Genomic DNA, 16,344 nt, shown 5'->3' on the forward strand with positions numbered 1-16,344 from the left:
CTTCACTGGCAAAGAATTACCACGTGCCCACTGCGCACAGGTACTGGACATGGCCTAACTATTGCTGCTGGTTGGGAGCATGGCAGCCACAGAGCCCAGTCGAAAGAACCCAACCTGCATCTGATTGGGAGAAAAAGCTAGGAGATGGCAGACCCTGGGCAAGGTGCTTTTACATATACACATATAAAATCGTATTACCTCCTTATTAGAGATGAGTGTGAAGGGATGTAGGAAGATGAAATGACTTGCCCAAAAAGGCTCACAGCTTATCAAGAAGAGAGCTTGGAGTTTAAACCAGATCCAACCCTCAAGCCCAAGGTCCTTCCAGTTTATTCCGGGGTGCCTGAAGCTTGGCTGCTGTGTGTACTGGGTCCTGTGCTGGGCCTTTGAAAACAGGAAGGCACCATAAGTCTAAAATGTTTGAAGGGATTAGGTTATGGGGCCATTATGCCAAGCAGGAGAGATGGCCTGGGGTTCTGCAATTAACTTCATATACCTATTTAAAATTTACTGTGTGGGTGGGTACATTGCTTCTGTCAGCTTCCCAGTGGCATTTAAGTCTCTTGGGGAAAAAGAAAAGAGGAATGGGGGTGTCCCCGACATAGGAGCTACAGGCTTAGGTGAAGTGGGGCCTGGGCTCAGCTGGCTCGCCCTGCAGCTCCCAGCTACTCTGGAAGCGGGAGTGGAAAGCTCAGGGTGGGCACTAGGGTCCGTTCTCAGCTTGAGTCTAGCACTGGCTCTGGTGGCCAAGCACTAGCACTGAACATTCTTGAAGTCCTCGGGTCCTCTGAGGAGAAAGGCTGCTTCTGCTCTTTCCTCCCCACCAACTCCTCAGCCCCACCAGTAGCTGCTGCTTAAAAAAACACCCACAGACTCAGCACATTTTAGTTTTAGCATTTACTTCTCCCACGTCATCTTCACTGAAGCTCAACAGAAAATAGCACTGATGGAGAAGATGCTGGCTTTGTTGCCGTGAAGTAGCTGTTGGAGCCACCTGGGAAGAACACGTGCCTCAGGGTACCACAGAGATGCCATGAATGTGGGCAGCAGGAGGGCTGCCAGCTGGTGCGCTGCCAATGCAACAGCTTCTGGAGCAGGTGCCCAGGTTGCTGCCTAAGTCCTTCACATGGGCGGGGGCAGGGCCTGTACCTCCTCCAGGCACTCGTCATAGGCCTCCTGGTATTCCTCATGGGGCTTGACCATTATCACACAGGTGGGGCGCTTAGAGCCGGCGGCTGCACCCAGGTCCTGCAGAGAAGGAAATAGAAGGGCTGTTTGGAAAGAAGGCCGCACAACCTGTATACCAGGGAGTCACAAACTGATGATCCACCAGCCTAATCCAGCCCACAGACTAGTGCTAGTGTCAATGTTAAGACATGTGCTAGTCAGTCAATGTTAACATTTTGCCACCATTTAAACTCAGCAAACTTTCGAGTTGTGGTCCAGCAACACTGGGCCTACAGTTTCACATGGCAACTGTGAAAGGGCTCCAGCCCAGCAGGGGCTGTCCCCTTGGGCAGTGCCTATGCTTTCCAGGTCTCTGCCATCCCCCACTCCCTGGACCCCAGACCTGGCCTCTGCTGTGTAAGGGTAAGGACAGCTTCAGGTCCCTAGAACATCCCCTCTGAAACTGTACCCACCTAATAGGACTTACATATCCAAGTTCACCTTCTGTTTCATTCCCATAGTCCATGGAGAAGGGGATCCCATTTTACAAGAAAGAAATGGAAGTGCAGAGAGGTAACTTATGTGCAGTCCCTCGTCTAGGAAGCAGCAGAGCCAAGAATCCATCCAGGCCTGTCTTAACTCCAAAGCTCATGCTCCTTCCCACTATGGCCTGCTGCCACATACCTGATCCCAGACACCCTCCCTCCCGTGCTGACCAAGATCGGGCACACGTGCTCCTTACCGTCTTAGAGGGGATATAGACGTACGGCAAATTCCGATCTTCACACATAACTGGGAGATGGCAGTATACCTCAATGGGTAATGTGTCTCCTGCCAAAACCATGATCCTGAAATAAGAGAAACCACTGTCATTTCCAGCTTGCTTGTTCCCTCTTTCAGTCGTAAGTGTTGCCTCTGAGCTGGGCCTTGGGGGTACAGAGATGGGTAAAATGCCCCATGACCTCAAAGAGTCCAATTATTAATGTGTGTCTCCCAACCTTTAGAAATTCATGCAGGTTGGTTTGGTGAGTGCATTCCTCTGGGGAGGTAATCTCTATTGCTTGGCAACAAGTAAATGCCACCAAGTGTGACAAAGCATATCGCGCTGGGACAGATGAGGTATGAGAGAGATGCCAAGGAGTAACAGCTCAGCTCTCCTTGGAAGATCAAAAAATGAATCAGGAAATGATACTTGAGAGGAAAGCTGAATGATGAACATGTCAGGCAGCCCGTGGAGGGGCTGGAGACAGGGAAAGCATTTAAGGTCAAGAGAATCAGAAGGATACCAGATACACAGGGGCTGGCTATTGCTGGGGAGCCAGGGATGGCTTTGGAGTCCAGGATGGGGATGGGGCAGACAAGACGGCTAGAAAAACTAGTCACATTTAAGGGCCTTGAGTGCTTCCAGGATCATTCCCAAGAGTGACAGGGAACCAGATCCAATGAAAGCTTGCCAGAGAATCCCCAGCTAGGGCTCTTAGCTGGCAAAGTGTTGGGGTTCTGGGACAAGGGCCTCAGCAGCCCTGATGACACAGAGGGAAGAGTCTGTTCCCGTGGGGAGTGAGAGGAAAACACAAGGAAAAAGCTCTTGGTTCAAAGCACTGCATCCACACTCCTAGTTTTCCTTTTGCCTCATATACTCTCCTCCTCTGCAGGCTCCTCTTCCTTTGAGTAGCCTTCATTTTATTTTATTGGCCGTGCCGCACGGCTTGCGGGATCTTAGTTCCCCAACCAGGGATCGAACCCTGGGCCCCCTGCAGTGGAAGCACGGAGTCCTAACTGCTGGACCGCCAGGGAATTCCTCAGTAGCCTTTAAATGCTGCTGTTCCCACAGCCTGGTCCTTGGCTGCCCTGTCACTACTTTCTCCCCAGCTGACCCCATCCATAACCAAGGCTTCAAGCACCAACTATGTGTTGACAACTCCCAAATCTATTCTCTCCAGCCTGACCCTCTCCCAAACTGCAAACCCTTATAGCCACCTGCCTGTTTGACATTTCTGCTAGGGAGACGGTTCATATGTCTAAAAGGCACCTCAAAAACTTGTCTAAAACCAAACTCATGATCTTCCCATACAAACCCAGCTCCCTCCACTATTCACTATTTCAGTGAGTGTGCCCTCTGTCCATTCGCCTGGAATCCACACCTCTTCACTCCATATCGGAAAGTCCTCTCATCCATCCACTTTAATTCTTTCCATCTCGCCATCACTAACCCAATCAAAAATTGCCCTCGCCTCTTCTATGCCACAGTAGCCTCCTATCTCAATTTCCCCATCTATTCTTCCACCTCTGATCCTTTCCAAAGTTGCCAGAAAAATCTTAAGGTGTAAACATAATTATGTCACTCCCTGGCTTTACCCCTCAGTGGCCTCCAAAGCTCTGAGTACAAAAACTAAACTTACCATGGCTTACAAAAACCCCATGCGAAGTTAGCACTTCTGTCCACTACTACCCTCTTCTGCCCTGAAATCCACTTTCTTCTGGCAGAATGTCTCCCCTCCCCCCCCAGCCCACAAACTAATTCCTATATCTTCAGACCTCAGCTACCCCACCTAGGTCAGACTCCATAGAGCATCAAATCCCCCCAGCATTATTTATCTCTGGAGCACCTACAATGTACCAGACACTTCTGAAAGTAAAGCAGTGAGAGGCTTTTTCCTATTCTCAAAGAGCTTACTTTCTGGCCCTAGTGGGAGATACAGGGAATAAAAATGCAAATAAGTTTCAGGTTCTGATAAATGCCAGAAAGAAAAGATGTAGGATAATGAAGTCATTCTCACTGCACCCTGTACTTTTCCTTTATGGTTACCTATGACTCTTGTAATTTTGTGTGTATTTGATTACTGTCATTGTCTCGCCATAGTATAGTGCCTGAAAAAGAGGAGTCAGTAAATAGTCGCTGAATGAATGAAGCTGGGATCTACCCTAAGTGAGCTGGCTTATACGATTCGCTTCCCCTGGAATTCACTTTCCCCATGTTGTCCCTTTGCGCTCGTGTAAGTGATGTATCAGCATTTGTACGGAAGGGAATTTACCTTCTGCACATGAGGGGGAGTCATAGCTCTTTTACCGACTACCTACTAAGTAGCAGGGATACCTTCGTCATCGTTTAGAAATGCAAAATCTGGCGGGAGGGGGTTCTTACCCTTTCTCGCCTTTGTTGATAAATTTCTGAACTTCCTTCACCCCGCGCCGAATCTGCTTCTGCTTTACGGCTGCAACGACAGAAGAGTCGGTCGAGGGGACCTCCGACCGCCACCCGCGCCCTGTCCCCCGACTCACCCCGGCGTCCACCCGTACCTTTTTTTTTTTTTTTTGAAGACGCCATGCGGCTTGCGTAACTTCCCCACCTAGGGGTCGAACCCATGCCCCCTCCACTGGAAGCGCAGAGTCTTAACCATTGGACCACCAGGAAAGTCCCGCCGCACCTTTCTTGATGCATTTGTAGAGCTTCCGCGTGAGGCGGCGAGAAGCCAGAGGCTGGGCGATGGGGTTCAGATTCACCAGCAGCTCATGGTAAGTGCGCTCTCCGCAGCACGCGTCCGCCTGAGCCTCCGGCCCGTCTGGATCTGCCTTTATTTTGGTCATAACAGCGACCGCGGCAACCGAGTGCCCAAAGTACTAATCCACGCGGCGGCGCTTCAGGAATCACTTCCGGGTCATGCCGCTCTGCGGGAAGCAGGCAGCACACCATAACCAATTAGGAACTCAGGTCTCCGACTCTGACCAATTCTTGACGCTCAGCTTCTTAAATATACAGCACGGAGGGGCGGGGTCTCGGCCGTAGGGGCTGGGCCACTCCCATAACTGGGGCGGGGCGGGGCGGAGTGGATTAGGGCCGGAATCAGAGGGTTCAGGAGGCAAGGGGCGGAGCCCTGAGGGATTCGGGGCCTGGAGGAGGTGAGGAGGCATTGGGACCCAGGCTTGGGCTCTTCTGAGAGTTCGGCGTCGCAGAATAGGCGGCGGGAGGAAGAGGAGGAGGAGGAGGCTGTACCTGTAGGGTCATGACCACATTTAAGGCGACAGGATCCTTGCCTAAAGCGCGGGGTCTGCGACCGGACTGGAAGAATGGGAAGTCTGCTCGGTGTGATTCCAAACCTCCTTAGAATCTGATCCCTTAGGCAGTGCCTAGTCCGGTCAGGTCCCGGGTCCTGAACTGGTCCTGGCTGGTGTAACCTAGGTGCCAAGGTTAAGGTAAAGCCTGACACTGCTAACGATTCCTTCGTTCCAGCACGATTTTTCACACTCTGCTTTCTCTTTCCTGGCAAGGGATGGACCCACTCACTCACTAATTGCCTCGGTCTAGACCGCTGTTCCCCAGAGAGCCGGTGGCTCGCTCCCACCCTTCCCGCAGGAATCTGCTCAGATGTTTACCACGGGAGAGGTTCTCCTGACCAAAGTATCTAAAATTGCAGTTCCCGCCGATCTCCCAACGGTATCCCCTAACCCTCTGTTTTCCTTGTAGTTCCTACCGCCGCACGGCATCACGCCCACGCAAGGCATGGCGGAGACAGCTGGCGGGAGCTGAGAGGGAAGACAGCATGAACACTGGGGTTGAGACTTCGGGGTGTGGTGGGGGAGAGATCTGAGTAGGCGCCCGGTTTGCAGTTAACTCTAGAGGATTAATGGACTGTAACGCTGGGGAGGCGAGCAGGCCTAGACTGGGGTGGATCTTGTACCTCTGACTTACTTCATGTACCCTGTCTTGGAACACTGGATGAATATTAATTAGATCATTGTTACAAATTAGTTGCCTTTGATTATAGGATTGACAAAGGCAACTAATTTGTCAATTAGTCTCGTCATTTTTGTGGTGGCCAAACAGGCCAGAAAGTGGAACTTTAGAAGCCTGCATGTGGCCTTGCCAGCACAAAGCAGTTAAGCCAGCTGAAAACTGACCTTTTAACCCTGTAACCAAGTGCAGTCGTTACATAAAAAACAAGTAGCTTTTAAAAAACTTAGTATTTTAATAAGAAAAGGTAGGATGCAATCCATACTAAACTTAGACCCCAAATAATTTCACAAATAGAAAAATATATCAGTTGAACAATGAGAATAGTTATATAAGCAACAAAAAATAATTTGAAAATAAGCAAAGTTTGTTTGCACAATGTAACCAAAAATTGACCTTTTAAATGTTTGCACTTTGGAATTTCTTGAGAAAAGATAGTCCCTCCTGAGCTTTAGGACTGGTGGCTACTGTCAGCTTTGCCTTACTGTCCACCACTTTGCTGTACCATTTCTCACCCCAAACCCTTCCCCACCTTCTCCCTCCCCCTAGGTCCTGCAGTAGAAGTTCTGGCCCTCTCTAGGGAGCCCTCGCCAAGTGGCACGTGAGGCTGTGAGAGCAGAGCTCCTCTGAACACACAGCTGGCAGGGCTCTGCAGGGTGGTTTTCTTTTCTTTTTCAATCTTAGTATTTTTTTTGTTTTATTGGAGTATAATTGCTTTACAATGTTGTGTTAGTTTCTGCTGTACAATGTATACATATATCCCCTCCCTCTTGGACCTCCCTGCCACCCACCCCCATCCCACCCATCTAGGTCGTCACAGAGCACCGAGCTGAGCTCCCTGTGCTATACAGCAGGTTCCCACTAGCTATCTGTTTTACACACGGTAGTGTATATATGTCAATCCTAATCTCCCAATTCATCCCACCCTCCCCTTCCCCCACTGTGTCCACATGTCCATTCTCTACGCCTGCGTCTCTATTCCTGCCCTGGAAATAGGTTCATCTGTACCATTTATCTAGATTCCACATATATGCGTTAATATACGATATTTGTTTTTCTCTTTCTGACTTACTTCCCTCTGTATGACAGACTAGGTACATCCACATCTCTACAAATGACCCAATTTCATTCCTTTTTATGGCTGAGTAATATTCCATTGTATATATTTACCACATCTTTATCCATTCATCTGTCGTTGGACATTTAGATTGTTCCATGTCCTGGCTATTGTAAATAGTGCTGCAATGAACTTTGGGGTACATGTGTCATTTTGAATTATGGTTTTCTCAGGGTGTATGTCCAGTAGTGGGATTGCTGGGTCATATGGTAATTCTATTTTTAGTTTTTTAAGGAACCTCCATACTGTTCTCCACAGTGGCTGTATCAGTTTACATTCCTACCAACGGGGCAAGAGGGTGCAGGGTGGTTTTCTATTCCTCTTTTAGCCTTGTTGGTTGGGTGACAATGTGTCAGTGTTGCAAAGGGGAAAGGTGCTCCCAGATGTGTGCACTGGGCATGATGAACTCCACAGAGAATTATCATCCCCAGGAAACCCAATTCAAGCAAATGTGCTTGACTGACCTCACCAAGGTCTCAGTTATGAAGACCTCTCAGTTCTCAAATGGAAGGAGGAAGGAATTAACATTTATATGCCAAGCACATTACATGTGATATCTCATCCAGTGCTCACAAAGAATACCTTTATTATTCACAATTTTCTGAGGCTCATAAAGGTAATAGCTTCATGCAGCTCACACAAAGCTGAATTTGAATCCTGGTCCGCTAATGTCCAAGCTCACGCTCTGCTCATCTCCTGTGACTCGGTATTCAACTTTAGCTCAAAGTTTGTGAAATGTGGCTGGATAGTGAAAGTGTGGGAATCTTGGCTTGGCCAGGTCACAAGTGTCAATTTTTTGAGCCATAAGACAGTGAAGTGCCAAGAACAAATCTGTCCTCAGTAAACCACACCGTGTATTTCTAACACCAGTCTCAGAGATCTGTGCCAGATCCAAGGTGGTTTGTGTGACTTCACTGATTTTGTGTGAATGGCCACTCCCACTCACTTGAAGCAGGGTAGAATGGGTGAGAATGTAATGGCTAATGGGTAGTCAATCAGGGTTCTAAATGACAAATGACTTTGGGCAAGTCACTTAACCTCTCTGGGCTTCAGTGCCTCATCTATAAAATGAGAAAGTTAGACCTAGATGGACTAAGGTCCCTTCTTTTAGAAAACTGGGGTAGATGATTTTTTTTAATTGAGATATAATTCCCGTATCATACAATTTGCCCGTTTAAAGTATATGATTCACTGGTTTTAGTGTATTCACCGAGTTGTGCAGCCATCACCACAGTCAATTTTAGGACATTTTCATCACTGCACCCTTTAGCTATCACCTCTGACCCCCTCATCCTCCCTAGACCTACGTAACTACTAATCTCCCCTTTGTCTCTATAGATGTCCCTGTACTGGACATTTCACAGAAATGGAATCATATAGTATGTGGCCTCTTGTGTCTGACTCCTTTTGCTTAAGATGTTTTCAAGGTTTGTCCATGTTGTAGCATGTGTCAGTGCTCCATTACTACATAACATTCCATTGTATGGGTATACTATATTTTATCCATTTATCAGTTGATGGACTGGGTTGTTTCCACCTTTTGGAAACTGTGAACATTCATGTACTGCTGTGAGCATTCATGTACAAGTTTTCATGTGGGCATATGTGGGTTTTTTTAATTAATTAATTTTGGTGGGCAGCATTGGGTCTTCTAAAAAAAGTCCCTGTCTTTTTTTATAAATAAAGTTTTATCAGAAACTCCACACCCATTTGTTTACATACTGCCCATGGCTGCTTTCATACTGTAACAGCAGAGTTGAATAGTTGCAACAGAGATTGTGTAGCCCACAGAGCCTAGAATATTGACTATCTGGTCCTTAACAGAAAACGTTTGCTGACTCATCTAAATCAAATGGACTCTGACACCCAAGTTCTCCCTATCAAGCCCCAAACACTCTCAACCCAGTTTCCTCCTGAGTCTGCTCCACTCCAGCTTGTCTGCCCTCCTCTCTGTCCCTCTTGAAGAAAGAGAAAAATAGATTCCTCCTTCCATGTGTAGAAAAGGAAGGCCCAGATGAAACCGAGTATGGTCAGGTTTCTGTTCCTCCTCAGCAGCAGTGGGGGCACAGGACTAGGAAGGGGACCACCAGCTGCTCCCTGAATCCCACCTCTCTCCACCCCCAGCTAAAGACTGACTGAAGGAGAGGGAAGCCTGGTCCCTGGTTTGCTCTGTGGTCTGGGAGAAGTCCCTGCCTCTCCAAGCCTCATCATTCCCCTCCTGTTACCAGAGGAGAGGGAATAGACAGATCCCAAAGATGATTCCAGTTCTCACATTCTAGGACTAGGACCATGACCTCCATGCCCCTCTCCGAAGGCAAAGCAAGAAACCAGCTGTCAACAGAGCACGGTAATAAAAAGTTCATAAGCCGTAGCTGGCCACAATCAATCCTGGTAATTCCTCACTTCTCCAGAGGGTAGGCATACACTCAAAGCAGAGGAGATGTGCGCCTGGTCAGACAGGGCTGGGACCAGCCCACTTGACAGACCCCAGGCCCAGGGGGTACAGCAGAGCTTGGGCAGTGGCAATGTCACCTGCTTTCTCCATCCTATCACATCCCATGGAATCAACAACTATGGGATAGGTTCAGTGTCTGGAGGCAGCGGCCCTTCTGCAGTAACTCCCAGATCTCCACCTACATCTGGGACCCAGGTCTCCCCACAGTTCCAGCCACACCCACAGTGGCCAACGTTTATCCAGCACTTACTTTCTATGCATTTGATCCTCTCCACAACCTGATGAGGTGGGGATGCTTATCATCAACTCCAACTCCTCCTGGGTGTCTTTTCTCAGCTAGCCTGTCTGACCTGCCCCTCTACCTGTGTTTTCAATTCAGTGAATGATTCCAGCAATTGGTGTGTTCATTTTCTATTGTTGTTGTAATATATGACCACTTAGTGCCTTAAAACAATATCCTTTTATTCTCTCCCAGGTTTGCAGGTTAGAAGTCCAGGATGGCATGGCTGGGTTCCTTGATCAGTGCTTACAAAGGTAAAAGTCAAAGTTTCCAACTGCTGTGATCTCATCTGGCACTTGGGATCCTCTTCCAAGCTCATTCCTGCTGTTGGCCTGTTTCTGTTCCTTGTGGTTGTAGGATTGGGATCCTAGCTTCCTATTGGCCAGGGATCCTTCTCAGCTTCTTACAGCTGCTCTTTGGTCCTTGTAGGTGGCCTCCTCCATCTTCAGGTGCTAGGTTCAAATCTGATTCCCCTTCAGCGAACAGCAGAGGAAGCTCCTCAGGCATACTGTCCATTCCCCTGTTTTCCCACAGTTGCCTGAATGATCTTCCAAAATCATAAAACTAACCAGGTGAACCTGAACTTAAACTCCTGCTCCCCAGTAGCCTCAAGATCTAAAGAAAACTCTGTGAAGTTCATTCATTCAGATGTTTTCTGAGCACTGACTCCCTGCCAGGTACCAGTTCCACAGACAGTCTCTGTCTTCCTGGAGCTTTCTGTGTTGTGAGACGGAGGGACCCCAACAATGAACATGGCTGCGGTAAGTGCTGAGAGTGGCCATTCTATTGGGCCCTGCCACCAGGCTGTCTTCAGCCCTGCCCTCCCCCTTCCTCACCTCCAGGCTTTACCAGCACCCCCTCCCCCCAGCCATTCCACAAATCTCAGTAGGAAGCAGCTTTTTCCCAGGTCTCTTCCTAGGTTCCAGTTCTTAGAGTTCCTGATGCTTCCCAGTCATGGAACACAGCAGTAGAGTTCATTTGGAACCCCTGGGGAGGCAAGGTCTTTCTCTAGCTCCCTCTGATGCCTGGCACGGTGTTTGACACATACTAGATGCTCAGTACATTTTTTGGAATGAATGGAGAGTCCGATAGGCAATGGTGGAGACACAAACCTCCTCAGCATCTTCTCTACTCCTGATGGTCTGCGAACTCCACAGAAAATGCTGGCAGCAAAAACTCCAGCCGCTCAGAGCTCTAGCCCATGGGTGCCTACGCTGGCATCCTCTGCCCTGGCCTTAGCTGTAAATTGCAGCTGGAGCCCCAGGATGTTGCTGCTTGGGGATCAGCTATTTCAGGACCAGAGCTCACTCCATGGCACGAAGTCTGGCAGGCATGCCAGTGTCAAGTCCAAGGAGAGCAAGGGAGAAGGATGAGATTTTCTGGGCACAAGAACAGAAAATGTGCCCATCAAGCACTATGCTCAAGAATCCCGTTAAGCAGTGGGAGGCAGCTGGCACTGTGGAGACAGGGCAGGTTTTGCATGCACGTGCATGCACACAGAAACACACACACTCACATCAACACATCACCAACTTCTACCAAAACAGCAAAGAAAACAGGAGAGTCTCCAACAGAGGAGAGATTTCCCTGATTTTTGAGTGCATGCAAAGCCAATGGAAGAGGGTAGCAGATGAAGCGGGTTGGCAGAGCTGCAGCCCAGGAGAGGCTTCGGGGGTGGCGGGGGCACTGCAGAGGGAACTTGCCTTGCAGGGCACCCACAGGCCCCGGGACTGTGTGAGTGGGAGTCAGAACTGAAACAGTGGCAGCACCGGCCCGCACCACCTCCTCCTCTCTCCAGGCAGCCCCAGACAAAAAACCCATCTGGGAAAAGCACGGGCTTTCAGTAGGTGTTGGTGGCCCAAACTAGAGTCTGCCTCAGGCTGCAATTGGGGATCCAGGGCTGACAACAGACTCAGTGGCCACCCTCCCCCTCTCCCCACCACCAACTGGAGCCACAGTCCATGGCCCACAGCAGCTGCCTCGGCACAAAGTGCCCAACCATAACACAAAGTGTCCCATGGAACCGCCTCAGCTTCCCATCTGTTAAATGTCTGGATTAGGTGGTCGCTAGGGTCCCTTGGACTTCTAAAAATATCATCCTCCCCACTAATTTTATCCCTGCCAGAAATCAAATCCACATGCCACTGGCCGCCCCAGGTCACTGGCTGGGAAAGTGGGAAGGAGGGAGAGTCAGTGCTGATGCCCTACATTAACCCTAACCCTAACCCTCCTAAGGGCCAGCATTCCCAGTGTCAAATTGTGTCCCCCAAAGCTATCTGTTCAAGTGCTAATCCTTGGTACCTGTGCACATGACCTTATTTGGAAATAGGGTTTTGTAGATGTAATCAAGTAAAGATGAGCTCATTAAGGTGGACCCTAATACAATATGACTGGTGTCCTTATAAGAAGAGGAAAAATGCCATGTGACAATGGAGGCAGAGATTAGAGAGATGTGTCTACAAGCTAAGGAACACCAGGGATAGCAGTGACACCAGAAGCTAAGAGAAAGGTACAGAACAGATTCTCCCCTAGAACCTGCAGAGAAAGCACAGCCCTGCGGATACTTTGATTTTGGACTTCTAGCCTCTAGAATTATGAGACAATAAGTTTGTATTGTTTTAAGCCAAGCCAGCCCTAGGAAACTAACACACCGAGCCAGTTCCCAGGATATGCTTATTGAACAAATGAATACCTCTCCTCCCCACCCCAATCTATCATCATGAGGGAACAGAAAAGGAAGCAGGCCCACCCCTCAGATTGGAAGGGTTCAGGGCAAGAACATGGATGGAGTCCTGTTCCCTCCTCCTCTATTTCCATCTATCCGTCCCACCCTGTTCTGTATAGTGAGGGACCCACACTCTGTCCACGAACCCCCCCCCCCACACACACACCTTGGCCTCCCTTCAGGGACAGCTCTCTCTCTGAATAGCAGATCGAAGGAGAGGTCTGGGCAGGCAGTAGTAATGGACTCAGGGCTGACTGGGCAGGGAATTCCTGCACCTGGAGGATTGGGGGTGGGGGGACACACCCCCTTGATCTTGCAAATGCCTCACCCCGGCCCACTAAAGCTCAGGCCCAGAAGTGAACAGCCACACATCCAGCATGCACCTAACAGCAGCAGGGAGCGCTTTCCTGGCAGCATCTCACTCAATCCTCATTCTGTTTTAAAGGCGAAAAAACTGAAGCACAGTAAAGTTGAAGAATCTGTCCAGGGCTAAAAAGCTGATAAACTATATATCTGGGATCAAATCCTGATCTGTTTGACTCCCAGACACTTCCTTTCTCCATATAACATGCTTTTCCCTAGACCTGGTTTAATTGGTAAACTGCCAAAACCTTATAAAATAGTTTAAAAACAAACAATTAAAAAAAAAAAACAAGCCATCAAAGTAACTTAGTACTAGAGAAAGAATAGAGAGGCTGGAAATAGACCCAAACACATATTAGAATCTAGTATATCACAAAGGCATTTTAAATAAATGGATGGAAAGGGAAAGAATTCAATAAATGGCATCAGGACAATGGCAAGCCATCTGGAAGAAAGCAAAGCTGGAGCCCTGCCTTGTCACTCACACTCGCCAGTAAAACTGATGATCAAAATTTTTCATATAAACAATAAAACCACAAAAGCACTAGAAATTTTTCCTTAAAATACAAAAAGCTTTTCCAAAGCACTAAGAGACAACTCTATAGAAAAACTGGACAAGAACAGAACAGAAAGTTCACAGAAAAAGAAACATAAATGACCTATAAAAATATGAAATGTCAGCCTCCTTCTGAACTAAAGAAATGTAAATGAAAACAGACACAACAACCTCCTCCCCCTGAAAAAAGGTTGCTAAAACCCAGTCTTTGAAAGCGATGGAGAGACACTGTTAGAACAAGTGTAAACTGCACCTCTTTAGAGGACAATTGGACCATACTGCATCCATCAAAACATAAATGTTAGGGATTTATCCCCAGAGAGACTCACAAAAGTACCAAAGATAGTGCAGAAGATTCACTGCAAACTTGCTCAAAATAGCAAAAACACTAAAACTAAAGTCCTTCAGTAGGGGCTGGTTAAATACATTATAGAAATCCATACAACATGATATGACAACACATTAAATGAATAAGATTTATCTCTATCTATGGTGAAAGTAGAAAAATTTCCCAGCTATATTGATAAGTGGAAACAAGTTGCCAGAACAATATGTTATTTAATGTACATAAACAAACAAATATATATGTATATATTTGCATATATACATGAAAACTTAATAGTGAATATCTCTGGAGAGCTTAAATCTGGGAAGAGGTGTTAGGGAGGAAGGACGTTTAACTTTTGCTTTATACTCTTGTGTACTATCTGAAAATGTTTTTAACATAAATATTATCACCTTTAAAATAATACATTTTAAATTCCAAAGCCAAAATCCTGACGCTATAGAAACCCAACTTTCTGAAGAGCCAAGCTGACTTTTCTAAGCCCTCAGCTTTACACAGTAAGGTTTCTCCCAAGCAGTTTTGTTTGAGGAAGCTTCCATCCTCTGGAATCCCACTTGATGATCCCTCTCTCCTTAGCCTCTGTTCTGAAATCTCAGGCTTCACTTTTGGGGAGATACCAACTGCCGCTAAGGCAACTGAACTTCTATTTGAACTTCAGCTCCTAGAGTAAGCATCTAGCTTGATAAATAAAAAGTCAATTAAAAACTCATCCTTAATTTAAAAATGGGCGAGTAAACATTTCTCCTAAGGTATGCAAACAGCCATTAAGCACATGAAAAGTTGCTCAGCATCATTAGCCATCAGGCAAATGCAAATCAAAACCACAGTGAGATATTACTTCACACCCACTAGGATAACTATAATGAAAAAGTCAGATAACAGCCAGTATTGATGAGAATGAGGAGAAATTGGAACACTTGTACGCTGCTGGTAGGAATGTGAAATGGTGCAGCCATTTTGGAAAACAGCCTGGGAGTTCCCCCAAAAGCTTAAGAGTTACCACGGACCCAGCAATTCTATTCTAGGTACATACCCAGAGACGAATCAAAAACATATGCCCTTATACCCTGAGAAAACCATAATTCAAAAAGAGCCATGTACCACAATGTTCATTGCAGCACTATTTACAATAGCCAGGACATGGAAGCAACCTAAGTGTCCATCGACAGATGAATGGATAAAAATGTGGCACATATATACAACGGAATATTACTCAGCCATAAAAAGAAACGAAATTGAGTTATTGGTAGTGAGGTGGATGGACCTAGAGACTGTCATAGGAGTGAAGTAAGTAAGAAAGAGAAAAACAAATACCGTATGCTAACACATATATATGGAATCTAAAAAAAAAAAAAAAGGTTCTGAGGAACCTAGGGGCAGGACACGAATAAAGACACAGACAGAGAATGGACTTGAGGACATAGGGAGGGGAAGAGTAAGCTGGGACGAAGTGAGAGAGTGGCATGGACATACATACACTACCAAATGTAAAATAAATAGCTAGTGGGAAGCAGCCGCATAACACAGGGAGATCAGCTCGGTGCTTTGGGATAGGGAGGGTGGGAGGGAGCCGCAAGAGGGAAGGGATATGGGGATATATGTATACGTATAGCTGATTCACTTTGTGATGCAGCAGAAACTAACACACAATTGTAAAGCACTTATACTCCAATAAAGATGTTAAAAAAAAAACCAAAAACATATGCTCTGAGGGCTTCCCTGGTGGCGCAGTGGTTGAGAGTCCGCCTGCCGATGCAGGGGACACGGGTTCGTGCCCCGGTCCGGGAAGATCCCACATGCCGCGGAGCGGCTGGGCCCGTGAGCCATGGCCGTTGAGCCTGCGCGTCCGGAGCTTGTGCTCCGCAACGGGAGCTTGTACTCCGCAACAGTGCGAGGCCCACATACCTCAAAAAAAAAAACCAAAAACAAACAAAAAACAAACATATGCCCTGGGACTTCCCTGGTGGCACAGTGGTTAAGAATCTGCCTGCCAATGCATGGGACATGGGTTTGACCCCTGGTCTGGGAAGATCCTACATGCCGTGGAGCAACTAAGCCCGTGCACCACAACTGCTGAGCCTGTGCTGTAGCGCCTGCGAGCCACAACTACATTTAAGTCCATGCGCCTAAAGCCCGTGCTCCGCAACAAGGGAAGCCACCGCAATGAGAAGCCTGCGTGCCGCAATGAAGAGCAGCCCCTGCTCGCCGCAATTAGAGAAAGACCACACGCAGCAGCGAAGACCCAACGCAGCCAAAAATAAATAAATAAATAAATTTAAAAAAAGTTATTTATAAAAAAAAAAAAGACAGCGGGCTAGATTTGGTGCATGGGCTGTATGTAGCTCACTGTAATTCCTTGATTGGATGGTGGTGGCGGTGCTGGTGGTGGCAGCAGCGGCTTCCCCTATCCTCACCTCCCTTTTATCATCAATACCACTATTTGGAGCCCAGTTATGGAAGGTTTTAGACACCTAAATCATTTGCTGACAACACAGAGCCATTAAAATATTTTTTAAAAATAGAAATATGATTGTTTTCAGTTTTAAAAATTTTTGAATAAGTAATATATTCACATGGTTCAAAATTATACCAAAAAGTTATAC

At 47.3% G+C, this 16,344-nt stretch overlaps 2 protein-coding genes across 4 annotated transcripts in view; one reads left to right on the plus strand and one right to left on the minus strand.

Moving 5' to 3' along the window:
• LOC111169815 (E3 ubiquitin-protein transferase RMND5B) overlaps positions 1–15,682 on the plus strand; it is a 31,688-nt gene extending 16,006 nt beyond the window's left edge. The window contains exon 13 of one of the 2 annotated variants that reach the window (XM_089909784.1): positions 9,947–15,682. The gene's annotated coding sequence lies outside the window, so the exon portion shown is untranslated. Of the gene's footprint in view, positions 8,720–9,946 lie in introns of those variants that run through there. The other variant, XM_089909783.1, reaches the window with a different exon arrangement.
• Positions 883–4,907, minus strand: LOC149749871 (H/ACA ribonucleoprotein complex subunit 2). Of its 2 annotated transcripts, XM_089909791.1 has the most exons (4): positions 4,596–4,905; positions 4,313–4,382; positions 1,910–2,015; positions 883–1,248 (listed from the first exon to the last, which is right to left on the minus strand). In XM_089909791.1, exons 1-4 carry the CDS (start codon positions 4,753–4,755, stop codon positions 1,123–1,125), a joined length of 462 nt encoding a protein of 153 aa, XP_089765917.1. In that variant the 5' UTR covers positions 4,756–4,905; the 3' UTR covers positions 883–1,122. The 2 variants fall into 2 exon arrangements, with proteins under 2 accessions (XP_089765917.1, XP_089765916.1); XM_089909790.1 differs by lacking the exon at positions 883–1,248 and having other exon boundaries at positions 1,413–2,015; positions 4,596–4,907.
• Positions 15,683–16,344: the final 662 nt, after the last annotated feature.

This window comes from Delphinapterus leucas, chromosome 3, assembly GCF_059928025.1.
Source record: "Delphinapterus leucas isolate spDelLeu-1000000601 "Yukka" chromosome 3, BTC_Dleu_Yukka2, whole genome shotgun sequence".
Classification (NCBI taxonomy): domain Eukaryota; kingdom Metazoa; phylum Chordata; class Mammalia; order Artiodactyla; family Monodontidae; genus Delphinapterus; species Delphinapterus leucas.

Coding starts and splice junctions, on each gene's coding strand:
- LOC149749871 (XM_089909790.1), bottom strand. CDS start 4,755: ATGACCAAAATAAAGGCAGATCCAGACGGGCCGGAGGCTCAGGCGGAC. Junction 4,383..4,595: donor CTACAAATGCATCAAGAAAG/GTGCGGCGGGAC, acceptor CTGTCGTTGCAG/CCGTAAAGCAGAAGCAGATT. Junction 2,016..4,312: donor ATCAACAAAGGCGAGAAAGG/GTAAGAACCCCC, acceptor CTCTTATTTCAG/GATCATGGTTTTGGCAGGAG.